At 44.2% G+C, this 16,583-nt stretch overlaps 1 protein-coding gene across 3 annotated transcripts in view; it reads left to right on the forward strand.

Moving 5' to 3' along the window:
* The window catches only part of BCAS1 (brain enriched myelin associated protein 1), a 36,186-nt gene that overhangs the window by 16,841 nt on the left and 2,762 nt on the right, over positions 1 to 16,583 (forward strand). For 2 of the 3 annotated variants that reach the window (XM_069034056.1, XM_069034058.1), the window contains 5 exons: positions 2,489 to 2,524; positions 2,790 to 2,993; positions 7,422 to 7,589; positions 9,977 to 10,042; positions 13,310 to 13,561. In XM_069034056.1, the coding sequence (XP_068890157.1) occupies positions 2,489 to 2,524; positions 2,790 to 2,993; positions 7,422 to 7,589; positions 9,977 to 10,042; positions 13,310 to 13,561 (726 nt within the window). The remainder of the gene's footprint in view (positions 1 to 2,488; positions 2,525 to 2,789; positions 2,994 to 7,421; positions 7,590 to 9,976; positions 10,043 to 13,309; positions 13,562 to 16,583) is intronic. The other variant, XM_069034057.1, reaches the window with a different exon arrangement.

Here is a 16,583-nt window from a genome sequence, read left to right on the forward strand (position 1 = left end):
GGTTTTATGTCATTAATGTGCACCATCCCTTGGCTAAAATTGGCATTTGGAGGCATCTGATACAGCACAGAGGAGATTGGAACATGGGATTTCCTGCAGAAGTAGGGATTTCTCACTGAGAGCTAGAAAAGGAATTGATTATAATCTTAGTTTAGTTTGGAGGGGGAAAAAAATCAGGTTTTGATGGATAAAGTGCTTAAAATGCCCAGTCAAGCAAATGGCTGTTTCAGAGGATGTGAGCTTTTATATCAAAAACCAAAAATCACTGAAAACTTTTGGTCTCAAGCTCTATATTTGGGGATTTCTGCACTCTCTGAAGATAATCCATGGCAGGGATGCAGAGAACTGCAGCTTTTTAGCCCAGAGAATGTAGAAGCAGAGACCCTTTCAGCGGGGGAGGAACGTAATTAATATTTAATGCTCCCTCCAGACACCCACGTGGAATTTGTGGTGAGTAGGGGGCTTTATAATCAAGGGCACAAGCCATGCTTTAATAAATTTTAAAACCAAAAATGTTCTTTCCACTGTCTCATTTTTGAGAAAAAAAATGTAATCTGCATATTACTGATATGCAGATTACATAATATTCCAAATGGAATAAAGTGTGCAGTTCTTGCCAAAAGCTTAAATTTGAGATCTCAGCTTCATTTTCAAATAAAATTAAAATATTAATTACCTGTTCATAATGAGTTAGGGCTTCCTGGTAAAAGCCAAACCTGGATGGCATTTTTTAACACGCAATTCCAACAATTAATCTTGCAATAAGTTGTAGTGAGAAAATTTCCTGGAACATTTAATGAAAATTTAAAGAGCTTTTTGTCTGGAATGACAGCAGTTATCTTGAAGGAATGCAAGAGCAGTAAATTTTTACCCCAGCAAAATCTTTCTTATAAGATATCACCTTTAAAATAGCTTTTTCTTGTTTCTACATTTATTTTCACAGTTTTCTTTCCACATACAAAATACCGAAGCAGGAACTGAGATATCATTTATGACCTATTAGGAATCAAGGAGATGGATTAAAATGGTGCCAACAATTTGCTTGTGAGGCTGGTTAAAAGTGGGAATTCAACTCAGAGCAGGGATGTGACAGGCAGGCCCTGGAGTTACCACTTCTAGTAAAAAACCATGAAAAATATCATTTATACCTTTAAATTTGCAATGCTTTCCATGATGTGTGAACTGGATGAATAGATAACCAATTCCTTTATTTGAAATGAACATTTTAACGTATATATTTATGTTTAAACACTTCACTGTCTCCTCTGACAGTGCTTTCTCTGCAAATTGTTCAAAATGCACTTCTCTACCTCAATCCAGTTTAGATTGGCTGTGAGTTAACAGAAACACCATTTCTCAGGCTCCTGTGGTACAAAATACTAACTTTAAAGCAGCTTTTTATGCTCTTCCCATCCATATGTATTTGCCTTGCATTACATCCTAATTTTGCAGTGTGACTGTGTGGATTGATGGAATTTTTCCTCTGAAGAGAAGGGTTAATCCCTCACTTGCAGCACTAACTCTGAAGCCAGCCCGTGGCATTCTCACACTTGTTCTCACCTCCTCTTCTGGATGTTGTTTGTCAGAGCTGACCACAAAAAAAAAAGTTCTTGGCTCCTGCAAAATAACTCCCCTGCAAAATCCCTCCCCTGTTCTGCCAGGAGCTGTGGCAGGCTGCTGGAACCTGGCTCAGGCTGCGGCTGGATGGGTTTTTTGTACAGCTCAGGTAATTCTTCTTCGGTGTGAACTCTGCTGGGTGAGGGGTAGGAGGTGCTGGAGTATATCCCTGGCCAAGGAGGAGTTTAACTGGATCCTCCTGGGTTTGTGTGTTTTGCTGGAATCGGGAGCCCCATCGCTGAGAATGATGTTTTTACAGAAGGGAATCCCACCTCATGCCCAGAAATACGAGAGGATGGGTTAAACCAACCTCCAGCACCTGCAGAGCTGCAGCTCCTGCCCTGACTTACAAAGCTGTCCCGTGCCTTGGTTTCCAGGTTTTCGTGTGCTGCCTGTGTTCTGTATCCCAGAAATCACAACCTCCTGCTGGAAGGTGACGGGAGCACATCCCTGATGATGGTGTGGGATTCCCATGGAAAACACCCGGCTCTGGTGTGTCTGAGAGCACTGGAAGCTGCACACACAGAAAAATCTGTTAATACTTTAAAATTCTCTGAAATTATTTACCTGAGCTGAATTGGAGTATATGGAATACGGGAATGCATGTACAAATATACATATTTTTAAAGAACAATTGAGGACTGCAAGCACAAAGAATGCAGCACCAGGCTGGTGCAGGTACAGGATGGCACCTGGCATTCCCTCCAGCAGCCTCCCCTCTTCCAGGGATCAGTTTCCATGGCTGCAGGAGCCAGGACTTGATTTCACTAGAAATCAAATAATCGGTGGCACAGACAATTCCTGGCCTGTGTAACTGCAAGTGCTGCTGTTGCCTCAGACAGACCCATCTTTGTGTTTTGTTTCCCTCCAGGCTGCGAAAGAAACTCCACAGACAACCAACACCAAAGTGAGTAGGAGAGTTTGAATTATCTGTAATGCAGGAAAAGGGGAATTCTTGCTGGCATGTTCAGTCTCTGAGTGTTTTAATTTCTTTATCTGTGTTCTGGGGGGGATGAGCCTGCTGTGTCTTTTGCTTCCCTGTTCAAGGTGTCCCTGCACCTGGAAGGGCAGGGATGCAGCTGAGCGGGGAGAGGTGGTGCTCACCTGCACCAGCTGATGCCTGAACGTGCTGGATTTGTTCCTCACGATATCCATGTCCTTCTTTTTCCCAGAGCCCTGAGCAGCCTGCTGCTGTTAGCTGTGTAAAACCAGACAGGAATGTCCCTCCCTCCCAAGAGCCGCCGGCAAAGCAGAACCCGAAAGCACCGGAGGCCGCGGCCCCTCCGCAGGGAGTGACCAGCGAAGCCCCCCGGGAGGGGACCAAGGACAAGGGCTCGGCCACTCCTCTGCCCCTGAGCAAGCTCTTCTGGAAAAAGGTACTGGATCTGGGAGCTGGGCAGCTCCAGGCAGGGATTGGAGCTGATTCCAAGCACAGCCCAGCAAAGCAGCCAAACCCACCACGGGCAGCGGCTCCCACGTGCTAAACGTGAGGGGCACGAATTTTATCTGTGGAATTTTTTTTGTTTTTATGGAATCAGGAACGTTGTTCTCTCTCAATTCAATGCTTCTGTTAAATATCCCCCAGAGATCGCAGCATTGTCTACCAAAATTTATCACTAACAGAGATAAAGCTCTAAAACCCCGTTTCGTTTCTTTGCTTTAGATGTCTGAAGAGCTGGGATCAGCTGGGTCTATTCTCACTCAACAGGAAAAGTTCTGTGGCAGAGCAGATCAGGCTTTAAGTTTGGGGTCTCAGTTGCTTGGGAAGACACATTATTCCTCAGGTTAAATAATGATTTTAACTTAATTTAGGACTAAATCTCAAAACACAGCTCCAGTTTCCAGATCCTTATGGTTCATAAACTGAAGTTTATTCATTATTCATTTCATTTCATAGAAGAGCTGTATTAAACTTTACTGAATCACTGTATGTTGAATAACTGCTTTTCTGGGCTTCTGCTCAAGCTCAAACCCAGAAATTTGCTGCTTCCAAACACCCAGATGCTCCTGAGTGGCTGCTGGTCCTTCTTTAGCTGTGGTTTCCCACTGGAGATAGAGTCTGGATATTTTATTTTTGTTTAAAAAATGAAGGTGTTTAGATAGTTACAGAGTAAACATTCTCAAAAACAATCAAGGCTTGAAGCAGTTGACACTCAGGACTTAATTTCCAGGGGATCTGAGTGAAGCAGGTGCTTGGAATGAGAGGAAAGTTGGGAAGAAGAGGGAGAGGGAGGTTTTTTCTGTAGTTGTTATTGCTACAGAAACCTCCTCCTCTGGTAGTCTGGCTTATTGGAAAACAGAGCTGGGAAGCAGGATGTGTGCTGAACATCAGGATGAAATAAGGGAAAGAAGAGGCCTGCTGGCAGGCTCTGGTGTGTCATTTTGGTGTAAAACAGAGCAATAAATCTGGTCTGAATTCAGTAATTTCATAATGGAGTAACAAGGTCTTTTAACAAAAAGAGAAAATGTGGAGGAAGGGAAAATTTTCTTGCAGAAAATTAGTGAGAATCACTCCTGTGGGGGAGAAATCAGTGATGATGGTTGGTTTAAAATATTCATCTCATAGGCTTTTGGTAAAATTTCAAAATCTGATTTTGAAATATTGACCCAAATTAATTATAGATATTTTCACTACTGTGTAATGTAGGCTCTGCCCACGCCAGCTCCCCAAATCTCATATTTCAGCTAAAATAGGGTTTGATACCTGCTCTGAGCACCTTTAGCCCTGTAAAAATCTTCAGTTCTGGGATCTCAAACACCTCCAGGTATAAACCTTGCACCAAAATTGCCTTTCACCTGTGTCAGTTGACAATGCTGGGTTTAATTTCTCCTACATCACCCTCATCTCTTTGTGTCAGGGGATAGAAACTTTTGTAGGGAATTCTCTACCACTCCAAGCAGATTTTGTTGCTGCCAAAAATATTAAGGGCTGGTTAAAGTATTTACATAAATGCACTGAATTACAGTAGTCTGTGAAATCTGAACTTTGTCAAACGAGCTCCTTTCTGCTCAGTTAGAACTTCTTGGGTCTGGGATCATGCTGAGACCAAATGTTTTTGCAACTTTTCTGGATGGAATTTTTGCAGTAGAGAACTGAATTTGGTCCTAAGAAATTTTTTTTAAAAAAATCCTCTGCCTGTTTGAGCATTGAATCCTTTACCTGTAAAAGGATGTTGCTTTAGTGAGTTTTCTTGGAAGAGAATGATATTATATTTCCTTTGGTGAAAGACCCTGGTGACCCAGTCAGCTTGAAACTAAATAAAATGAGGAGAGATGTACAAGAAACAAAAAGACAACAGGTTGGCCTCAAACACAGCTTGGTTTGAAGATCCTGTGGGGGTTTCCTGCAGTGAATTTATCTTTTTCTGGCACATTTAACGCACTGTCCTTTCCTAGGACAGAGAATCCAAGCTCCAAGAGGTGGAGAATTCAGAGTCAGGAGTAGTTTTGCTTTTGAACTAACAAACAGCAACCAGAACACTCAATAGATCCAGGATTCAGCTCCAGCTTCTCTTTCCAGGCAGTCTCTTAAATATCCATCTTCTGATGAGCTTTCACTTCAAAGTGCAGCTAATGAAGTGCCTGTCAACACGTGGCAGTTAATGCTGCTGCTCTGACTGCAGATGAATAAATATGGAAAGGGAAAATGAAAAATTCCTTATTCAGCTTCTCAGCTGGGAGCCACTTTGTATTTGCCCCATTTCCTGATCAGTCTTCACAAGAATTTTCAGAACTGTTACTCAAATATTTGCTGTGCCTGCATTTTTCTTCTTTTTTCAGAAGGAATACTAATAGGGAATTACAGTGGGCAATTTCCAATATTTGTGTTGGAAACCTGCTTTCAAGGGCTCGTAGATATCTGATCAGGGCAGAGAAACATGATGCTCCACATTTATCTGATCAAAGCAGGCCAGGCCGGGTGGAAGGTGATCAAGGCAGCATTATTTAGACTGCTCTGGGAACTGTCTTTAAAAGCAGATGAGTTTTCTTAAAGAACTTGAATTTTAAGCAACTCTGGCCATGCAATTGCAGGAAAATTGTGCTCTTTTTACTGATGTGCAAACAGCAAATTGGTTAATTGCTGGGTGAAGCAAAAACGTGGACTCACAGAAGGGTTTGGGTTGCAGGGATCTTAAAGCCCATCCAGTGCCACCCCTGCCATGGCAGGGACACCTTCCACTGTCCCAGGCTGCTCCCAGCCCCAATGTCCAACCTGGCCTTGGGCACTGCCAGGGATCCAGGGGCAGCCACAGCTGCTCTGGGTACCCTGTGCCAGGGCCTGCCCACCCTCCCCTCCCTTCCTTCCTCACAGGGAGGACTTTCCTCTGTACATCCAACCTAAATTTCCCTTCTTTCAGTGTGAAGCCATTCCCTTCTCCTGGAGAAGAATTTCCTGAAGAAATGTGCAAAAAACCCCCTATGCCTTAAACAACTCAGTGTCTGAGTGGCTGACTAACCCTCATTTAACTGGACAGGGATTTTGGAGGTTGGCATTTGTTCCCAGGGTGCCTTTGTTGGTTGTGCCACCAATTCCAGTGCAGAGCCAGAGCTGCAGAGACAAAACTCCTTCGGGATGCAGCAACATGATCCCAACCTGCCCCCTTGGAGTGATGAGCTCCCAGGAGCTGAGCTCTGCTTTACTGAGCTGCTGTTTCCACTCCTGCACTGAATCCTTTCCTTCCTGCAAATAGATGGGGAATTGATGATATGGATGCGTGAATAGGCAGAGATCCACAGTAAAATTATTATAGATTGATTATCTCAAATTGGGTTATAAATATAAATTAAATCTACAATTCCACGGGGAAGTGGGATGTGCTACAGCCATCTCAGGCAGCAGGGGATAAGGAATATTTATTCCCTCGTCATTCTTTTCCCCGCTGCCCCACCCCCAAAATGTTGTTTCTTCAACAAAAGGGGAGTCAGGAACAAAGCAAAATCTCTCCTGCTGCTGTAGGAGTCCATGGTGAGCTCCCTTCCTGAACGTGGGGTTCCCTGCAACTTCAAAATATGACAGAACTAAAAGGTAGAATATTGAGTAAATACATTGGATGGCTTCCATATGAAGAACGACAGAAATTGGGATTTTATTTGCTCCGAAAGGGAGATGACAACAGAAAAACTGCTGTAAAGTAAAAGGGGAACAGGAAATGTCATTGTTCAAAATAAAAGTTGCAGAGTCCAAATAAAAGAATGTGGTGACAAACAAGAATAAATCAGTGACAGACAAGGGGGAATGGCTTCAAACTGATACAGAGGAGGTTTAGATGGGATATTGGGCAGGAATTGTTCCCTGGGAGGGTGGGCAGGCCCTGGCACAGGGTGCCCAGAGCAGCTGTGGCTGCCCCTGGATCCCTGGCAGTGCCCAAGGTCAGGTTTTAGCAATTAATAGTGCCCATGGTATGTTTTAATTAATCTTAATTCTGCTTTTGTGTGCAAATTCCTGGGTATGATCTTTCTCATATTTGCTGGTTTTACTTTAGTGTCATCTTCTCAGGACATGTATTGCTGTACGTAATTTCATTTCAATTCTTTTAAAATCATAGTCAAAGCTAAAGTCTTATATTTGGGAACCAGCAACTCAAGAAAGGTTATTCCTTTAATTTATATTAACTGGTGAGATTTTAACACTTATTTACTTTTTTTTCAATGAGGATTAATCAAATTCCTGAAGCAACATGAAGAGACCAATGAAGCTGAGGATGCTTTTGTGCCCCGTTTGATTGTAAAATTAAAAAAAAAAAACAGCCAACTCCTCACGGATTGAGGCTGAATGTGTTTTCCACTCTCTTTCCCAACTCCAGAACTCCTCGGAAGAAGCAGAGGCTGTCAGCAATGAGAAGGCAGAGGTGGCTCTCGAGGCGGTGGCTCCCGACAGGGACGAGAGCAAGAGCGCAGAAGCCGCCGAGGTGAAACCGCGAGGGGCGGAGAGCAAAACCCCCAAGGCAAACCTGAGGAAGTTTTTTAAGCTGGTAAGAGCAGCTTTTCCCTTCGGGAGCTCAGAGGGAAGCGATCGCTGCCGGGCTGGGGGGCGAGGCTTGGAAAACACTTTGCCTTTGTCTGGGAGGGCGCAGGGACGCTCAGGGACGAGCGGTGCTGGGGGATGCGCGGCTGGAACTGCTCCCCGCATCCCTCCGCGCATTCCCCGTCCTGCATCTCCCTCTCGCGGCTCCTCCCGGAACGTCCCGAGGGCTCCGGTGGCCCTTCCCCCGCCGAGGTGGCCCAGGGAGCTCCCGGGGTGGCCGCACCGAGGATGCTCCGCTGCTCAAACGGTGGATGCTCCTGGAGGATCCCATCTCCAAACCCATCTCCAAACCCGCCTCCGAATCCGTGTCCAGCTGGCCACGGCGCTGTCAGACCTCCCTGTGCTGTGACCTGCCCTGTGCTGCCTTCAGGGAGTTGTATTCTTAGCGGGACGACTTTTTTTTGGCAGTGGATGTAGGTCAGGTAAACTGGCACGAGAAAGGAAAGGAAAGGAGGCAGTCACTGCTGCAAAGGTCCATCAGATGGGAAAAAGGCATAAAGTATAATCTAATCCTGCTTCCCAGAGGAAGATCATTCCCAAATGATCTGCAGTCTCTGTGCTGCCCTACTTCCCCACATAATCAAACTCGTGGGCAATAAACAGCATCTAGAATCGAGAATAACAAATTTTATTTTGTTGTAACTATTCATGAAAATGCAGCAAGGTATTGGCTGTCCCCACCCTCCTCCATTGAAAAACATCCCAATCCACCCTGATTGCTGCAGAAAACTTTTTGGGAAGCCTTGGCCAGCAGCAATCCCAAGTGACCAGAGGCAAGGAGAAGAGGTCAGCAGTGCTCTGGAGAGAAATCCTTGGGATTGTTTTGTACTCATCTCACTGGCAGCAAGAGGGAGCTTTGTCTAGACCTCAAGGTCTTTTCTCTGTTATTTTTAACCAAAAAAAAAAGAGAAGAGAAGAGGTGGATTAGAGAGGCTGGCTGAAGCAGGGTATTTTTTCTTGGTTTGCAGTGTTTATAGGGGAAAAGGTAACACTGATTGCTGTTAGAGCAGAAACTCTTTTTTCTGAAGGCATTTGAGGACTTGCTGAAACAGAAATGCAAAGTAGATCTTATCACAATGCATCTTCAGGCACTCTGGACCGGGTTTCTCTCCAGCACAGACCACACTGTGCTTCCTCCCCTCCACCTCTGCAGCCTCCTGCACAGATAAAGTGCCATGAGTACAAACCTGCACCAGGCTCAGCAGAGGCACCTTCCAGAGACAGAATTTCCCCACAAAAGCCATGAATCGTCCTGGGGTTGTTTAATTTTCTCTCCTGCTGCTGCCATGTATTGATTTGCTGTGGTTTGATAGGCAAATCAGGGTCTGAGTAGCACTGACACCGTTTGTGGGATCAGGGCGATGCTGTTGTGCTTCGAGTTACAAATGTACGAGCTGCAGCAAACCACAATTCCGCCTGAGCTATCTTTAGAACAAAAGTCACATCCTTTCATTGTTTTCATTGAACTTCTGCAATGAAAAATGACATTTAAATTTGGGCTCTCTGAAATCCTGGAGTTTATTTTATGCTTTGCTGCTGAGCTCTGTGGCTTCTGTGGTGTCCAGGAGAACACACTGAACATTCCAACACATTTTTAATTACAAACGCTCATTCCTGTTGTCTCTTTTGTAGTGCTGATTGTAACTTAAGCTTAACCTAATTCTCACAAAGCTTGTACTATTTACTCACTTTGGTTAAACAGGTGTTTCTCATTTTTAAATCTAGGTGGAAACAGGGGATTTTACCTTAAAAAGATATTTCACAGTCAAGGTTTGCTCTGCGTGACCTTCCAGTGCCGCAGCCTCAGGCTCTGCTTGAATTGTCCAGGCTGGGAAGAGTGGGAACCAAGGAGGATCATTATTTAGAGGTTTAAGGACTGCAGGAATAAACTGGAAAGCAAAAATCAGGATTAAATAGATGCTGAGGACAAAATATAAAAACATCCCTCCAGAGATGAGTGGGCTTTACATTCCCATCACATGAGCTTAGTAGGGTGGATAAATAGAGAAGTCCCAGTAGGTCTTGTAGGACAGATTTGGCTCTGAAGAGCAAGGAAAAGCTCTTTCCTGGAAAATTCCAGTGGCAGAGCTGACAGCAGGTTCTTGTTTAGTGGCTGAAGTGATTCCTGCTCAGGCCTTAGTGGGAAACCTGGCTGGCAAGAGACAATCCCACAGAAAAGAACCAGCAAAATCCACCCTGGAGACGGGAATATTTCCAAAGTGGAGTTGCTGCAGTGCCTGGTTTTGTTGTAAAGAGTGGCTTAAACTCAAACCTTGATTCCTGTGAGCTTTCATCCAGACTGAATGCCTCAAAGAGGGCCCTTTGTTATTTCAGTCAGTCAAGGGTGGTGGAGGCACACCCAGCTCAGAAGAGGCAAAAGGCCCCAGCCCCAGACCCCATGTAAGTGGACTTTTTATTTTTGGCCTGGACTTTTTCATCCTCTGGTGCTGGGTTCTTACCTCCTTCCACTCAGCTCTGCCTCTTGAAATGTAAAAGTGCCTGAGAGAAAAGTGCTACCCTCACTGAGCTTCATATATTTACTCATCACTTATCTGCTTCTTTTATCTATTTGTAATATTAAACAAGATTTTAAAGAGTCAACATTATGCTCCTTTTCTTAAAATAATTAGTGGATTTGTGTTCAGTCTTCTTCCCTCTCTTGCTGCTATTTGACTTTCTGCGAGTGCCTCGGCTCAGGCAGTGGAACTAAATACACACAGAATTATTTTGACTTTGTTGATTTACTTGCCTTCTGAGGAAAGAATCATTTAGGTGGAAGCTCTACAAAAGAGAAATGAAAGTGAGAATGAAAACTGTTCACTGCAATGTAACAAAAGCCATCAAAATATTTGTTTCTTTTTCTGTTTTTTTTCTTCCATTCTATGTTCATAAAAGGTGAACCCAACCTTTGGGTGTGATATTTACATTCTATACTTCAAGGCTTTAAAAATGCTTCAGAAAAATCATATTTTGATTAGAAATACAAATGCTGTTAATTTGAGAGTCAAACCCTCATCTGCTGCAAGTCAAGATATGCAGAAGAATTGCATTCAGTACTGAGAGATAAAACAAGGTTCTGGGTATAGACAGTTTCCTTTAAGAGAAAAACTGAAGTTGCATTCAAAACTGACATTTCAGAATTTCCTTTTTTTACTAACTGTAAAATTATTTCTCTCTCTTCCTATTTTCACAATGTCTGATGACACACAGGTTAATTTTTATGAATTATGTCTCTAAAAGCATCCTAAATATAGAAGGTCTTGTCTTGTGACATTGAATCCTTCTTTTATATAGGAGTTTTGTGAAGTGGTCTGGGTAAGACACCAAAAGTTACAGTCCTGGATCTATTTTATTATTTTAATGAGCAGCCAATTTCCTTCCATTTTTGTAAATCAGTTTCTTGTTCTTCCTCCTTCTCTCCCTTGCCCCGGTGTAAATTAGAACAGTTTTATTACACAGAGGAGCCCAAGGAAAACTGGATCTGCTGCTGACTTCTTCCTTTTTAGGGGATTTCTTTGAAAGGATTTCCTTAAATTATGCCATAGTGTCTCTGGAATGCTGTGATTCTTCTCCTCTTTCCATCCCTGCCACTCTGTGCCCTCCAGAAATTTCAGCACTGCTCCAAAACCTGCAGAAATTCTGGGCTTAAAAATCAGCCTTGGATCAAGGTCTCCTGTAAGATAACGGGGGAAATACTGCCCATCTTTTCTGTTTTTATTTCAGTGTCCCTGCTAATGTTGAGGGAGGCAGAGCAATCTGCCAGGAGCAGCTCCCCTTTGGAATAAAGAGCATTAACATCTTTCATTATTCATAGGCCTCACTTCACATTTCCTGAGCTGCTCCCATCAATATCAAATATGCCAATTTCCTGCCTTTCAAGGTTAATATGAAACACCTCAAAGAGATTATCTGATGGAGGGGCTTTTTGCCTGGAAAATGTATTATGAATATTTTTTTTTAAGTGTTTTGTCTGCCTGATATCAAAGGCCCAACCTGCTCTCAGCAATGGGGACCACTCTGCCTTGGCTGCAGCGCTGTCTCAGGCACGTGTGGGGAGCAAGGCTCTCATTTGACACCCACAGAGCAAAGCCACAGATTTCACAGAATGTTTCTGAGAGTTCCAGCCTCTTCTGGCCCCTTTGAACTCAGCTGTCTCCGAGCTCAGTGCTGGGCTCAGCCCCAGAGCTGCTTTTGGGGAGCTGTGGTTGTTGCTGAGGCGCAGGTGAACGTTTGCAACTGCACCAAAGAATCATTTCAAAGGTGAACTGAGGCAAATTAGAGTGAGAAGGGTCTTGGGAACCAACTGCTGGGGCAGCAGCTCAGTGCTTCCAGAGTTAACTGAGCCACAGACAACATTAAACTTGCTGTGTGCTCATCCTTGTGCTGGGAGAGCTCCTGCATCCCTTGAGCACTCCAAAGCAGGTGTAATTTCCCAGGTGAGGTGACCAGGACACAGGTGGGCTGTGTGTGGTGTCTGTGCAGCCCCAGACCACACCTCTTCTCTCCTGTGACCCTACTGAATCTGCTTTGATGAACTATGAATCTACTGATCCCCCCCATCTCCATGGCTTTGTGCTCTCCTGCATTCTGTCTCTCTAGAGTTTCTACTTTCAGGGTTTTCTCTGAAATCATGATATCTAAAAATGTTTTTGCTTGGAACGAAAGCTAAGCCTGTCGTGTAAACACATAACCCCAGGCCTTTAGAAGAACACCAAATATTTCAAGACTAATGGTAAAATTCCCAAAGCTGGAAAAACACACGTTATTTTAATGCACAAGCACTAAGCTTGGGCCATGTCCTGAGGACAGATGTGAGATTTCCAGCTTTTCAACATGGCAATCTTGTGCTTTTTTAATGATGGTAATAAATAAAGCCATATGGGGTTTTTTTTTGCATAAGAAAAAATAAAGTCCCATTTGCAAACAGATTTCCTGGCAAAAACATCCTCATTTACTACTTTCCAAACAGTGACAATCTCATTGTCTGATCCTTTGTTTGCCAGATATGACTTTTTCTTCTGTGAACTTCAAATGTATCCTGAACTTCTCCAGGTTCCAGGATCTTCCCTTGTACTCTAGATAGGTGCTTTGTGATTGTGGGTTTTTTGGCAGATTTTCTTTCTCTTCTTTTGCACTTGTACATGACATTTTCTATGATGTTCTGGCCTTCCATAGCCAAACCCTGTGTTGTTCATTTTTGGATGGGGTGTTGCAGTTTCACAGGGAATTTGTTTTTATCCTTTGCTTTATGGGGTCTTTTGGGTTTTTTTCCTCTCTCAAATCTTTTCCTTGCACTTTTTGGGTTCTTTCCCTGCTTGGGGTGCAAACCCTGAGGGTGTTTCAGTGGGCAGTGATTCTCTGTGCATGCTCCCTGCTTCCTCAAGCTGCTTCAGCACACACATAAATGAAGTTGTTCCACGCAGGGATGGTTTGATCTTGCAGTCTTTGCTCATGTAATTCCATCAGCTCCCTGGGAGTCCTTCCCTGAGCCAACACTGCAGGAGTTCATCCTAACCTCTGTAAATGAAAACCTGCTGGACAGCAGGATTGCTCCCTGCCAGGTGGCCTTTCATTTCTAAAAACTTTTTTTTCTAACATATTTATGGATCTCCTTCCAAACTCTTTCTATTCCCCACTAAAAATAACCCCTGTTTGAAACCACTGCAGACTTTAAACGCCACAGAGAGGCCTCTTGCCCCATCTGAGAGTGACCCTGGGGGCCAAAGGAGCAAAGAGGGCTCCAAAGACAAGAAGTCCACGGTGGAGCTGGGCAAGCAGAAGGGCAGGGAGCAGCCGGAGCCTCGGGAGCAGCCGGCAGCCGACTCCGACTCCATCCAGAACGGCGGAGACGCCGCCAAGGAGCCCTCCTACAAGAAGACAGAGAAGAGGCAGTCCCTTGGAGGGTTTTTTAAAGGCCTTGTACGTTAATTTATCTTCATTTTTTAGCCATTTTCCAGCTGATTTAAGCGCCCAGCCTGCAGGCTCTGGTCAGGGGGGACTTGTGCAGCAACTTCACCAGCAGGACTTGGGCCAAAGAACAGCGAGATTTTGGGAAAGGTAGGAAAATTCAGGCCTCAGGGTGCTGATTCAGGCAGGGATGGTTTGCCCAGGGAGAGCTGTGATTGTTCCCACAGCCCTGGGTTTGGGGCCCTGGCTGTGGGGATGACTCAATGTTCCCATAGTGCTGAGCCACCTACAAATTACAGGGTTAATTAAGGAAAAGTAGCGGTGGGGTTGGTTTGGCAGAGGAGCCTGCCTGCCCCCATGGGGGTGCAGCTGGGACATCCCTGCAGAACCAAATCCCTGCAGAACCAAATCCTTGCAAGGTAAGAATCAAGGGAAGGCACTGGGTGTGTGGGAAGCAGCACAGGGGCCACAAGATAAGCACCTCATGTTAGCCAACTAAAGCACACCAAAAGTACACATTGCATTTTTAATTCTTAATTCTTGCTTTTTGCTAGATCTTAGGCTAAACTTGTCATGCCCCCTTCACTGAAACCTGAAATGTAGAGATGAAAGAATTCAGCACACAAAAAAATCTGAATTTCCGTAAGGTTTGGCGCTGCTGACCCAATGGTGATTTGGGGATTCCACAGTGCACTAAAGAGATGGAAATTAATTTTTTCCACTTGTTCATGTTCAGGGGCCTAAATCATTTGTAAGGATGCTCCTTTTCCCTCACTCTGCCACAGCAGCAATGAATCCACTGTGGGGTCATTTTTAGCACCTTTTGGAAACCTTGTGTGAAAACCAAGCTTCATCACAGCTTTCAAGACACAAAGAAATGTGAGCGTTATCTGTGGTGATTCCTGGTGAATCTGGCTACCCTGAGAAACTCAGGGAGCTATTTTTTCCTTCCTCATTTCTAAGGTTATTGGGATAGAAACAGAGCTGGGCAACCCTTCAAGTAGAAAAGTCAGGGATTGAAATGGTGACAGAGTTAAAAATCTGTAGGACACTGGGCTGTAAAGCTGCCGTGCAGAGCAGGGTGACTCACAGGCAGATGTTTTTCCACATCCTAAGACGTGTTTGATTTGCATAGATTTCACAGAATTACTGTGGATCCTACAGAGGAAGATTTGCATCACCGAAGTAATGACATATTCCAAGGGGAATTAGGAAAAAAAAGATAAAAATAACTTTCTACAGGATAAATTAGCACCAGCTCAGCCACGACCCTGTAGTTCTGGGGTAAAATCCTGGTTCACTGTGAATCAGTGGGATTTTCTGGGGTTTCAATAGAGCAAGGAAGTGCTGGAGCTCACCTGAACTACTTTAATTGGCTTCCACTTACCTTGGCTCTCAGTGAAGCCACGAGGAGAAATCTTTTTACATGACACAATGTGGAAAAGTCAGGATATCGTTTTACAGAGCTCTGTGAGCTAACTGAAGTCATTAAACCCATCCTCATGTGCATTTTTCTTTATTTCACCCCTTTTGCCTCCAAATTCTGTGCGAGTTTCCCTTGTGCCCAACACTGGTGCACGTGTGGAATGTGATATTTATGGACACAACAGAGATTTGTTTCTGTGGGCTGGAGATTTCTCTAAATGAAACACTGGGAGCCTTCCCTTGGCGCAATTCTCACTGTGTGAGAAAGGGGTTTTCTGCTGACAGTGACACTTCCTGTTGTGTGGTGTCATCCATCCAAGATGTATCCAAAATTCCTCTGTGGAGTTTAACAAAAGACACAAATTTAGAATTCTTCCAGAAAGGGAGATCCAAAGCAGTGCAGGCTCATGAGGAAACACCTTCAAAATTCATGAAAGACAGCGAGAGGAAAGGTGTCTCAGACTGAAAGGGCAAGAAGAAGCTTTTAGATCAAGGGAGGAGATTGTGAGAGGTGAAAAGACCATTTGAGAAATAAAACACAGAATGAATGTAGAGGAAGTAGAGAGGTTCTGTAAGATTTTTTTTGCTTGCCTCAGTGTGGCTGTACATCCCCTTATCTTCTGCTGCAATTACAGAGGCCAAAAGTGCTCCTGCAGCTTCCCTCTCCATTAACAGAAGATGGCTCTCAAAAAAAAGAAGGTTTTGACAGGAGTAAAGCTGATTTGGTCAGTTTATTGTCCTTTTAAAGTGGCAGCAAACCACACAACAATGAGGTCTGTGTATGGGAAATCCCTCATGGAAAATTATTACCTCTCTTTGAATACCCCCAAGATTACCAAGAGCTATGAAACTCCTTCTGCAATGCTAAAAAATAATCTGCTCATCTCCTAGGTGATCAGCCGGAGCCCCAGGAAGGTGTAATCATTAATCTAAAAGTATCAGATCACACACACCAACCAATGCCAGCACTGCCATTTCAAGATAACAGCTCGATTGTCTGGGAACAGCTCAGCAGAAAAATTTCAGCTTTTTGTGGATAAAATGGGAGCAGGAGCTATTTAAGACGGGATCCAGCAGCTCACCCAGCCTGTGCTCACTCAACAACTCCTGTTCTATATTTTACCACCACCACCCTCTCCTGGATCCTGACTCCCCTGGGAAAGGGCACAGAGCAAGAGGGTGTCAGTGCAGGAATGCAGATGAGAACACTGCAGCTCCAGCCTCTGCTCCCAGTTGGGCTAAAAATGCTGGAATTTTGGCTACAACTGGAGCCACTTATGTGAGCAAACAGCATCACTGCCCGACTGCAGGGTTCGAGCACAGATAAAGTCCAGTGGTTGTTCCTATGGTAAAAGAGATTAATTTATAAGCTGTAGCAAATGTATTTAGGGAGTCTTCGAAAGATTAGATTGGGAAAAAAAAGATGAAAAACATTGTTTCCTGAGCTGGAATAACTCATAGTCCAGTTGTCAGGAGCTGGGAGTGCTCAGCATGTGAGAAGTATTCAGATTTATTCTGATCAGAGTATGTGCTGCACTGACCCAGGCTTCTCCTGAGCAAAACCTGGGGAAAAAAATACTCCAGTCCCAAGATTTTGCTGTGTGTGCAC

Source organism: Aphelocoma coerulescens, chromosome 20 (assembly GCF_041296385.1).
Source record: "Aphelocoma coerulescens isolate FSJ_1873_10779 chromosome 20, UR_Acoe_1.0, whole genome shotgun sequence".
NCBI classification, from domain to species: domain Eukaryota; kingdom Metazoa; phylum Chordata; class Aves; order Passeriformes; family Corvidae; genus Aphelocoma; species Aphelocoma coerulescens.